The sequence below is a fragment of the Micropterus salmoides genome, unplaced genomic scaffold (genome assembly GCF_014851395.1).
Source record: "Micropterus salmoides isolate LMB-PRFRI ecotype aquatic unplaced genomic scaffold, ASM1485139v1 Ms_hic_scaffold_8, whole genome shotgun sequence".
In the NCBI taxonomy this organism is placed as follows: Eukaryota; Metazoa; Chordata; class Actinopteri; order Centrarchiformes; family Centrarchidae; genus Micropterus; species Micropterus salmoides.
The window spans coordinates 9453890-9466290 of record NW_024044570.1 but is presented as its reverse complement, the minus strand read 5'-3'; the positions used below and the strand labels follow the sequence as shown (position 1 = coordinate 9466290).

Sequence of the window (12401 nt, the reverse complement as noted above, 5' to 3'; positions counted from 1 at the left end):
ATGTAATTCCCCATCCAAGCAAGGAAGCTGTGCTTGATAACCTCAGAATATGGAATTGAATTTGTTATTCTGGCTCCGGTGAATGTGTCACGGAAATGGAACATTTTAGTTTTGAACCCCGCCTTCAATTCTTTTTCACACAGGTCCTCAGATTAAAGCCACCACACTGCTTCTGTTTTAAGAAGGCAACTCTTCACTCAAAAAATGCAGAAATAACATCTAGGCTTGTATTATCAGTTATGCCCTGTGATTGGGGTATCAGGGATAGTTTTCAAATCACATATTTAGAACATATATGAATGAAAAAGAGCAAATTCATCCTTCCTTTTACCAGTAATTTTGGTACGTATACGAGAAAGACTATCCGCTCTTTTCATGTTAAAAGTACATGTCCCAATGCTGGAGATGATTTCTGATGTTGTGCGAGTGTGTGTGATTTGATCACTATTACGTATTAACACTAGCCTCAGCTGTGCTTTGTGGTGTTAAGTGTTAATTTGCAAATGTTAGCATGCTAACACACTAAACTAACACGGTAATCATACCTGCTAAACATCAACATGTTAATGTTGTCATTTTGAGCTTAATAGCATGCAGGCGTTAGCATTCAGCTTAAAACACCACTGTGCCAAAGTATAGCCCCCACAGAGCTGCTGGCATGGCTGTAAATTATTAGTTTGCTATATACTATATTATGTAAATCTGCATTATACAGTTTTTTATTTGCATTTAACTGAATAGAGAGAAATAAAACAGAGAAATAAAACAGAAATCAGTTATAAAGACAACTACAATATATGGATTTATACTGACGCAAGCAATCTATGGAAACCAGTTGTATCACAGTTTAACCTCATTTTGTAAACTGCAATTATCAAGTTATCACTGGTAACATTTATTGTAAAATTATGGGTAATACCAGCCTTCAGCCAACCATGTTGGGTGCAAATAATGTTGACCTCTGTGGTTTAGCTCGGGTTTAGAAGTTATTTTGAGGTGTGAGAAAAACATCTGCGTGCATCTTAAGTTCATGATAACATGCATGTGTATGTCTGTTAAGGTAGACATACCATGTGAGCCCATGTCTGAGAAGATAAGGTGTGTTGTCTGATGTTGGCTTTTTTGATGTGCCTGCAGATAATCTGACCTCACCACTTCCTTCTTCCTGTTTAGACAGACATGGGGAAGGGAAGTGAGCATTCAGAGGCTCATTTATATGCTTTGTATTAATATAAAAGTTCTGCTTCTTTAGGAACAGTTTCAAAGTTATTGAAGCTTTTTAGTGAGAGCTGATCTCCCATTGTTGGGGGACTTTAAAATGTCTCACATATATAGACATACATGTATATGGACAAACATAGACAAAAACAAAAACTACATAATAGGGCTGAACAATTTGGGGGGGGAAATCTGCCAAATATTGCGATTTCGATTCGATTTGTGATTTTTTTAATTTAAGTTTTGCTAAAGTTCAATATTCACTGCCAATCTATTTTTGATGGAAGCCACGTCAAGTAGCACAGAGCAGATGAACCAGGCAGGAGGTCAGACACAAAAGGGCATAGAAAATCCAGTCAATTTTCAAAATAACAGAGCGGAACGAACGGGCTCACAAACAAACATTATCCATAGTTGAAGCACCCAAAATGACAAATTAACAACATGCTAACAATGTAGGGCAGCTAAAACGCTCTGTTGCTGAAACACACGAGTTGACGCCCGACAAAACCGCAGCACAGCCGCTGCCTTTGTCTGTTCGGCTGGCGCCATTAACACGTTTTCCTCCAGTTTCTTTTGTTGTTGTAAAATGTACGTGCCCTGTGCCCACTCTGATTGGTGAGGAGGCGCATGACGCCAAGCAAGAATGAATTTGTAACTGCACGACTGTTTAAATCCGGTCAGATATGCTGTATAATTAACCCGCAATTAACATTTTAATCGCCGTCTTCACGATTAGCCAAGCGCGTTCTTTCAAATCGCAATTTTGATTTGAAAACAATTAATCGTTCAGCCCTACTACATAAATAAAAATAAAAAACATATGCAGATTGGCATATTGTGGTACACACAAAACATCCTGCAGCGAGGAAGCTAGCAGGCCACGTGCAATGTGAGCTCATGCTGGTGTTTCACACCGCCTGTGGTTTTCAGGAGAAAGAAAGAAAGACATGGAAAGAAAGCAACAACTTCCCCTCAGCAGAGCCTTATAATTACAAACACCAGCTAAGACCTGGTTTAACAGCCAGGACCGACAGTTTACAGTTTACAATAGTCTCTGATAAAGTCCTGCTAATTATTTTGTCAGTTTCTTGGGTGGCCCTCCAGTAAAACTCATTTGCTTCCAGCCATGTTCCCTCCTAGTTCGTGACTGGTCCCATTGTGGTGAATAATTAAATTACATGGCAAACACAGAGACAATGCATGCTCAGTGAGCATGTCAAATGTTCACATCACATCTGCCGATCCCCTGAGTTCCTGCTGGAGCATTCAAATTGTGATTCTTTTTCAAACATTGTATTATTCATAACAATCTTGCATAACTTTGTGGGAGCAGGGACGTCACAGACGTGCTTGCTAAAAATATCATAAACAATAAATAATGTAGGAGTGAAGAGGCAGCTTTTAAAATGCACAGTTCTGCTTTATCACGGCTGTTGGCTGCATGTGGCCTCAACAGGCCTGCAAAGGAAGGGCATCCGCATCGGGGCTTGATCAGGTTCACTGTGTCCCTCAAAGGCCTCTGAAGGAGGAGGAATGTTTTTATTGTTATGTAACAGATTTAAGACATTATTGTGTACTCAGTTTTTATGTCCTGGTAGTGTGAGTCTGAGTGTCTGTTTCAACTTCATCTGGTAAATTTTAATTTGTCTGATCTCTCTGAACCAGGGCTGAAACACAGTGTATAGATGATATTTAAAGTTTAATCTTTTAAAGATATTTAACCTGGCAATGCAATTAAAGATGCATTCATAATTAATTGCAGAACTTAAACAGGTGCCCATATGTCTATTGCGACAAGTTTTTTTTCTGTAATCATTCCTCCTCTTCATTCTGGCCATTTAGAGATCCATTCCCAAATTAATGTCTATGCAAGTGATGGGGGACAAAATCCATTGTCCTCATTCTGTGTAAAAATACATTTTAAAGTGGAATTTGTGTGGAATTTGGAAGTTCACTAGGAAGGGATCATTTAATGGCCATTATGAATGATGAATGATTACAGCGAGCAAAACCTGTCTCAAAGTTCACATGGATATCTCACTATTGTTTTAAGACAGACTTCAAATATTGTGAACATATAACTTACAGTACCAGTCTAGAAAATATGCAAAAAGTATTTCTATTTTGATTCAGAGCTACAAACTGTTTTTACACACAAAAATCTTGTAAGTTCGACATGTGTTCGATGTGTGGCTGCACTCTCATGAGCTTTGACCCCAAATAAGGTGTTTTCAGTGAAGTTCACCCATGCTTGTTGCCATTTTTCTGTCAGTATATGTCATGAATTTAACTAGCTGTCTATGTAGAAAGATGAAGTCACTATTTGTAATGCTGCCAAGTTCAGCGATAGAAATTGTTTATTTACATTCAGATGTAAAAGTCCCTAGCTTTCTGTTGAGCTGTTTGGTAGGATGGTAATGCTTTACATAAACTTTGCATGATTACATGTTTTGTGTGAAACGGGGGTTGACTCTTTTTCTGAGCAAAACCAAACATCCTGTTGTTCTCATTACTGTTTGTATTTGACATAAAGACCCTCTGATGCCAATGTTTCAACTTTCCCTGTATGTGATTAGCAGGTTAACCAGTGTTGTGGAATTATCAATGTTTTATGGGTTCCTCAGTATTTATAAAGTGTGATTTTGTTTTGTTTTGTTTTTTTCACTCACCGGAGGTTTTTTGACCCATCATTTCCTATTCCATTTCAGAAATTAATTCTACTGTGAATGGATTACGCCGAGCAGGGTCTTTTCAAATCTCTCGAGTCTCTGTTGTAATGCACCACTTTTTTGGGGTTCCTGGCGTGTAAATATTTTAGCTAGTCGAAGCTTCTTTTGTCTTACTTCACTCTCCATTCAATCACAACCCTTCTTGCTGCCCAAGAACGTGCTCTGGTGTTCAAGTCGCCATTTAAGTCTTTTTATGCTGGCTTAGCATGCCTTTCATCTTGTCTAAAGAGAGAGCATAGCTGCTCTTTGGCTTGTTGAGGCGTAATAATAGCTCTCCTTGGCAGTGTTGTTTTTTATTGATCACAAAGTGATCTATAAAAAAGTTGTCCAGATAGTGATAGGGTCTGGAGGCACTTAAGTTTTTGGCCCCTGACTGAAAACACCTAAAGTATTACAACACTTCGCACAGCAAGACTACCAAACATAACAACACTAGGAGCTTAAACACAGGACCCATGTTTGTGCACTAAATACAAAGTGGGTGTTGTTATAAACCCTTAACAATTTATTAATAACAACAGCATGCAGCTCCCTGGCATGTCCCTAAATCCCTAAATTACAGTAGCATAGTGGCTAGCAGATTGTTAGGATTGATTTGTCCCCAAAGAGATTAGACCTAGTTGGGTCATTTCAACAGAATGGTTCTACACTAGTTTGTATCCTGACTGAAAGCCACACAGATAATAAACAAAATATTGATTAATGGATCTTGGTTAGTTCTATAATTTGATTAGATGAGGTGATTGATAACACTCTGGTGTGTAATGTTATGCTAAATATGAAGGTAGACCCAGCTGGTGGCTAGCTTAGCTTTGAATCTAGGCTAGAAACAAGGGAGACAACTAGCCTGTCTCTGTCCAAAGATTTAAAATGTAAATATATTGAATTCATCATCTAAAATAGCGTTTCTGCTGATAAATGACTAAAACGATTGTGAAACTAGATTTCTATAGTGGCCTGATCTAAATTATATCTTATTATCTCATTTGATTTAAAACGCTATCCATTAATTAATAGTTCACCACAGAATTTCTGAGCCGCCTATCCATGCTTCCTTGTGGTTTCTAGATCTTTTTGTTCTCTCAGTCAGTCCCTGTGAAGTAGTTCATTATTAGACCTCTTCTCTCCCCACTTCACACATTTAATATGACACTGATCCAGTTCCAGAGACAAGAAAGGGAGCATTAACGTTGTATTTGTCTTGTTGCTCTGAGCAAAGCTACTGTAGTTGGCAGGTGATCTGGGTTTGATATAGTGATGTCGGCAGGTTTATATCATATGCTACCCACGATAGCTGTTAAAGAAATAACCAGTAACGGTGGACTTGCTGCAGAATTACTTTGTGCCATGCTGATGAAGAAAAAGAGCAGGTTGCATACTCTCTGGTTGCATAAGTGTTCCCTCTGTATTCATTTAACACTTCTGGGTCACCATCACAACACTACCGCCACTGTGAAATAAAAATGGTTGGGGGGAGAGTTACAGCACTAAGGCTGTGAGTAAGAATGATAAAACACATTCAGTGGGCTTAAACAGTATTTGCTCCTGTTCCAGATTAAGAAATCCATCTGTTTTTGATCAGGAAGAAACTGATCTATGTTCTGTATGTGTGTGTGTGTGTGTGTGTGTAGGCGGGCACGGTGAGGGACTCCATGGCCAAGTCGCTGTACAGCGCGCTGTTTGACTGGATTGTGTTCAGGACCAACCATGCTCTGCTAAACAACAGGGACCTGGAGGACAATTCAAAGGTAGGAATGAAAACACTCTCAAAGACGTCTCATTTGTTCACATACAGAATCACACCTACATTATCTGTACATAGATATTTCCTTGCACTCAAACTAAACTTTTTTTCTCTCTCTAAACTTTATGAAACCAGTAACATAAACAACATATTGGCATCTTGTTAACTGCTTAAAAGAAGTTAATAGTTCAAGAAAACACAGAAATAAATACACACTTAATAGTATAAAAATATTAATATACTGTATATCAAAACAATAGAATTTATAGTAAATTCTAAGTAAATAAAATAAATAGCAATACATTTTTAATTAATCATGAAGAAATAAAAGTAAGCAACAGGTCTTGAACATCAAGTGTGAACTTTCTTGGTTTTGAAGTTGTTATGTTGACAGTTTTTCTATTTCAGTATTGCCCTTTCACTGTAAGAAAGCACCTTTAACCACATGTTAAAGTCACTTTATACTAGTTCAATGAATCATCTAGCTGAAATGCACTACCACCACGTGGAAAACGTAACTGAGGTTATAGATTAGATGGTTTGTTTGCTTTGTTAAATACAATATATCTGAATCCTTTTTTGTTTATTTGTTTGAGTAGTCACACTGTGACTATTCAAGTAATTGCACTTCATGCTAACTAGCCCAAGCTAACTGTTTATTGCACACACACCAACCAGAGTATTCCAATCGCCTTTGCTACTTTTGAATCAGCCAGTTGAAACTGTAGGCAGAATATCCTTAGATAGTAAACTTCATGTTTCTCTATTCATGTTTAATATGTTTTCAAGAAATGTACGGAACATATTTATTTAGTTTTAGTTTTAGCATAAGCCAGCATATCTGTCAAGTAGTCTATAAATGTCTCATTGAAAGTGTTCTGTCTCACAATATCACAGTAAATATAGAAGCAAGCAGGCAAAGGTCCAGTAAATTAATCACAAGGCCCCTGAGCCAGTTGGAGGCTCTTTACTATTATTATTATTATTATTATTATTATTACTAAGCCGAAACACACACTCACAATTTCACTTTGAGTAAGAGGACAGGAAAAACATTACATGGGCGTACTGTATAGGCTTTTTTGATGGCACACATTAGCAGGAAAATCCCACCTGTAAATGATGATACTAATAAGGGCTGCACATCATTTAGCTTTAATAGTTTCAGGGCTGTGTGGTGGTGTATGCTGGCTCATTGATGAGGCTAAGTGATACCCTTAAATGGAACAGAGCCACCGTTAAGGGTAAAATAACACGTGTCTACTGTGAAAAAGGCCTGTTATACTGATGGAGGAGAAATATTTATCTCCTAAATCAACATAGAGCCTGCATTTATCGTCCCTCTGTCCTGTTCATGTCTTCCCTATGGTCTTTTTGTCTTCCCTCCCATTTGTTTGACTCATGATGGGGAGCATGAGTTGCTTCTATCTGCCTGTCTTTCTGTCAGTCAAGACTTGATTCTCTGCTTTCTGGCGTCCGGACATCCTCGACTCCCAGAGGCAGGGAGTGGTGTTATATTTGTGTGCGTGTTGTTGGAGTGGCAGCTGGCAAGTCAGACCCTGTGGGGTCATCTAAAGGATTAGGAAACATATCATTGTGTGTGTGTGTGTGTGTGTGTGTGTGTGTGTGTGTGTGTGTGTGTGTGTGTGTGTGTGTGTGTGTGTGTGTGTGTGTGTGTGTGTGTGTGTGTGTGTGTGTGTGTGTGTGTGTGTGTGTGTGTGTGTGTGTGTGTGTGTGTGTGTGTGTGTGTGTGTGTGTGTGTGTGTGTGTGTGTGTGTGTGTGTGTGTGTGTGTGTGTGTGTGTGTGTGTGTGTGTGTGTGTGTGTGTGTGTGTGTTAGTTCGTTTGTGTGCCAAGAACATTTGGGCAGATGGCATCAAGTTTCCTTCAGCTCAGTTTACCCCCTATGGTCTTCTGTTGTCCCAGTACTGTGTTTGTTTGTGTGTGTGTGTGTGCGTGCGCGCATGTGAGCGTGCATGTTTCCCTTGGCACTGACATCATCTCTGTGTGCATGTGTTTACCCTCCCACCGTGCTGTCGGGGGGTCGATGAGGTTGCACTTTCTGTCAAGGTCATTGTTCTTATGTACAGATAACAATTTATATATTCAGCGTGTGCTCATGTATGTTTTCACACTAGAGTAAAAAAAAACAGCCCTTTGGAGAGAAATAAAACACTGCTGGATAAAATTAAATTAAATTGGAAACAGCTTTTACAGTCCATTTCATAAATGAAGGCCCTCTTTGAGTGAACGCCTGCTTCAGATGGTGCATATTAACGATATATGATGACATGAATCTTACTGACACCCAGAGGACAACTGGGTCGCTGTAGCCATAAAGAATGGCATATAAAAAGGAACACAATAAAAAGATATCTCTAAATAACAATGAAAAATAAGTTTTTACTGATGTTTACACTGTTGTTAGAGGATATTTTTCCATGTCTATTTTTCAATCCCATAAATGTGTAAAATATGGAAAGACAATAAGCTGTTTGCTTTTTCACCAGATTCTGTCCATCGGAGTCCTGGACATCTTTGGTTTTGAGGATTATGAGAACAACAGCTTTGAGCAGTTCTGCATCAACTTCGCCAACGAGCGGCTCCAGCACTACTTCAACCAACACATCTTCAAATTAGAACAGGTTGAGTGTTTAAAATCTCTTCTACTTTCCTCTGCTCTCCGTGCCAGTTCTACCATTTTTTATTTCATCCAGACAATGACTATAGTGTAGCTGCTGATAACACGTCATTGCATTTTGTGTTTTACTGCCACTGTGACGATATTAACTACACAAAAACATTCATACACGATCTGCTGCGGTGTGTCTTGGTATCCTGTGACGTCACTGCACTGGCACTGCTGTCACATTATTGTGGCTGTTACACATTTGTCAAAAATGCCATTATGCTTTTGATTGATTCAGCTGATTCAGTGAAGAATGGGCCCTCCTGAATGATTTTGCAGTTTTCCATCATATGTCAAACTGGTGAAAAGAGATGGCTTCCTCTTCAGCTCTGAACGCAGTACAATAAGGTTAAATCTGATGCGCAGCATTTTCTTCTGCCCACTATTCTAAACACACTTTCAATGATGCTGAAGACAGGAATTAGCCTTTTATAGTTTTGACTGGAGACAATTATAGAACTGTGAAAACAGTATTGGATAACACAAATTCAATAATAGTGATTGATTACAGATAAGAAAAAGATGAAGTACCATAAATGAGTTTGACCAAAATGATTAAAAAAAATAAATTGGTACATTTGCCATCATGACAGGAAGAAGTATCACTTAAAAGAATAGTTTAATATTTAATAAATATTCTTATTTGCTTTCTTGCAGAGTTAGAATTCTTAGTCACTGGTTGACTATAAACTGCTCAGCAGGGTATACATGTATTTCTATTTCTAGTAGGTTGTTTCTTATGTAGCCCTTTTTAATTGTAATTCATACTCTAGTGTACTCACTAGCCTATTTGAATCTGCTCCCTTTCCCTTCAGTTCTCAATTTTCCACACATGGACACACACTCCACCTCTGCTGCAAATACAGCGACGTCCTGCCTCTTTCAGTTTCTCTCTTCCCGTATGTGTCGGCTCTGTTGACATTCTCCATCAGCAGTGGGCTATGTTTTATGAAGTCGCTGAAAAGACACAGAAATAGCAATTCCATTTTCAGCTGCAGGTGTGCCACATGTGGAGGAGGGTTGTTAGGTAGGTAGGTTGATTTATTTTGTGACAATATAACAGGTTATATAGTGAAATTGAGTTTGTGACTCCCTTCTGTTACATAGCAGACAATATACATCAAACAAAAACGTACGTTAAACTGCTATGCAAATCTGCCAGTAGCGGTTACCACTGCAACATAATGTTCAACTGACACCACTGCTGGGATTTTTCTGCTACCTGAAATATTATTATTTTCATCAGATTTTCCTCTAATCCTGCCTTTTCCCCCCTGTGAATTACTTGACAATTTTACCCAATCATGCCTCTAAAAATTATGAGATAGAACAAAAATCACTCTTTGATTGAACTGGTCACAATCAATAGATATATGCAAGTAAACATTATAGTTTTGAAAGGGGTAAACAGCGAGTAAGTTTGGAAAACACTGCTCTAGATTACTAGCGTTAACTGCAACAACTGGCAATGAGTGTAACAGTCAAAGCTTACTTCTTTACCAGTCAAATAAAACAACAAATTTGCTTTGTAAGAAAGAAAAATCAGCACGGAGCAAAGAACAAAAAAAGGTTGTGTTGCTTGTTTCTGTTGCATTATCTTGTATTGTGTTGTCTGCTATACTGCTGTATCTGCAAATGAGCTTAGTTTATGAGATTAAGTTTTTTTGCTTTCAGTGCCAGAATGTGATCATGGAAAATGATCTGAGACAGCTTTTCAATGAAAATTAGAAACGTGGCTCTATCACTGCTATGTATTTTGTGATTAAGGGCTCAAAATTACTTCTCTTTGTGCCCACTGTGTCCATCAACCTGCCTTATTTACTTGCATTTTAATTACATTTAACATATATGCTTTCTGACAATCACTACCTGTCTTACAAACCCTCAACAATACTCTGATATCTTAATTCTGAGGGGCCAACCCCATAAATCTATATTTATTGTAGCTATGGACATAAGAAAAATGCTTGTATAAATGAAACAAGATAAAGTTTTAATATAAGTTGTAGTTTTACCTTATATCCTAAGCAAACATATGCAAGCAACCCATCTTTGCAAGTTGAATATTCCCTTGTATGATTGCTTTTGTGCTAGACAGCCACATCCCACCCGACATTACAGTACAAGCAGCTGTAATTATGTTGCTTGGTTAAGTTAGCATGCACATTCATTAAAGTAAAAAGGTCAGCGGAAAAGTGCTAAATGACCAGAACAGGCTGACAGGCTGGGTTAGAGTGCAGGAGTCGAGCGTCGCTGACAGCTACATGCTGCTAACACCAGCAACACTTTTTAGATTGTTTTAGATTATTGTACATTTTTCCTGACTGGGTTTGGTTTGTTTGTTATTGTTTACTTTTTATGCCTCTGTATGACCTCACTCTGCCTTTCTTTTTTTTTTCTTTTCTCATGTAATTTCATCATTGTTTCTCCTCGCTATAACTGCTGTGCTGATCAGTGAGACGTCAGCTCCGCTCTGTCTCTCTCTTCCACTCAAAATGACTATTACTTAACCACTAATCCCTGACCAGCTATATTATATATTCATTATGCTCATTTATTCATATACCAACTGCCAAAACACTTAATATTCTGTGCGCGTGTTTTATGTTTTTCCCAATCAAGCAAGAGAGCAGTGAGGGGAAAAGAGAGAGATTTTGTTAATGAGTCCAAATCAGTTGGACTGATTCACAGTAGCTGTCAGCTCTTGTCTCTCTCATACTGAACCATGATTGGTCGTGGCAACATAGCAGGCGGGCCCATCGCTGAAGGCTAAATTAGAAGAGGAATAGAGTGTAAAAAAAGAGCAGTGTTTCAGTGAACGAGTGCAGTAGCGGTCCCTTCACCCTGAATGAAGATCACAGACTGCTGATGCACTAATGGTTCGGTTATCTGTTTCTGACAGTTATCCCTCAGGCCCTACACACATACATACACACACACACACACACACAGAATAGGATGTAACATGTACTAACAGGTTGTGTTACTCTAAATGAATTGACAGAAAAGCGCTCTGGGGCTTTCCTTTTTTTTTTCTAAATTCTCCGCTGCTGAAGCTAATGGTCATACAAGGACAAGTTGAAGTAACTGCCATCAAAGCTAGATAATAAAACTATAGATTAAATAGAATACTATAAAAATGATAGGAAGAGGAGAAGGAGACAATTCAGCTAAGCGTCATTTTCTGTATCTGTGTCATGTGGGTTTCATCACTGGCTCGCCCTTTTAGGAGTCTAGTGGTGGGTCCTGAGTCTGTTCACTGCAATAATAGAAATGAGCATGACCACAGATTCTTTCGCCCCATACTCACCAAAGTAAATATTGTACCCTTTTTTGACCACACCCACTTGGGAGATAGGAAGTGGATACCATTTCATACCACTGCTGCAACTGGTAATGCATTATCTATTATTATAGAGCATCTTTGTACTAATTAGCAAATGTTAGCATGCTAGCACGCTAAACTAAGATAGTCATCATCATGAAAAACCTTATACCTTTATAAACATTATTATTATTTATTGTGAGCATGATAGCAGGCTGATCTTAACATTTAGCTGAAAACTGTGCTGTGTCTAATTACAGCCTCCCAGAGCTGCTAGCATGGCTGTAGACTCATGTTAAATAATATACATCAAGTTTTTCTTTATTAACTGGTAAGATATTTGTCAAAATGGCAAATATCTGTTTTACAGGAAAAATAAAAGATTAGCTCAGAGAATAATATATAAAAAGTGTTTTTGTTAGCTTTCTACTTTTAAATTCTATTTTTAAAGTCATTTTGTGCTCCTCAATGACTATCTCTGTTTTGATTGAACGTTTCACTTGAAGGTTTTTGTTCCCATGTTATGTTCAACTAATAAGTGTCAAAGTGCTGCTGAGACACACACCCTCACAGGATGGTGCCCAACATTGTTTTAGCAGAGTTCACGTTTATTATCCTTTAATCACTGGGGTCCTCCAAACCTTTGGCTCTCTGCCTCTCTTGAGTTTATTTGACAGGACAACAGTTGAGGTGG

At 38.3% G+C, this 12401-nt stretch overlaps 1 protein-coding gene across 11 annotated transcripts in view; it reads left to right on the top strand.

Moving 5' to 3' along the window:
* LOC119893251 (unconventional myosin-IXAa-like) overlaps window positions 1–12401 on the top strand; it is a 152296-nt gene that overhangs the window by 92917 nt on the left and 46978 nt on the right. For all 11 annotated transcript variants that reach the window (XM_038705262.1, XM_038705269.1, XM_038705260.1 and 8 more), the window contains exons 10-11: window positions 5582–5698; window positions 8204–8338. In XM_038705262.1, coding sequence (XP_038561190.1) covers window positions 5582–5698; window positions 8204–8338 — 252 coding nt within the window. The remainder of the gene's footprint in view (window positions 1–5581; window positions 5699–8203; window positions 8339–12401) is intronic.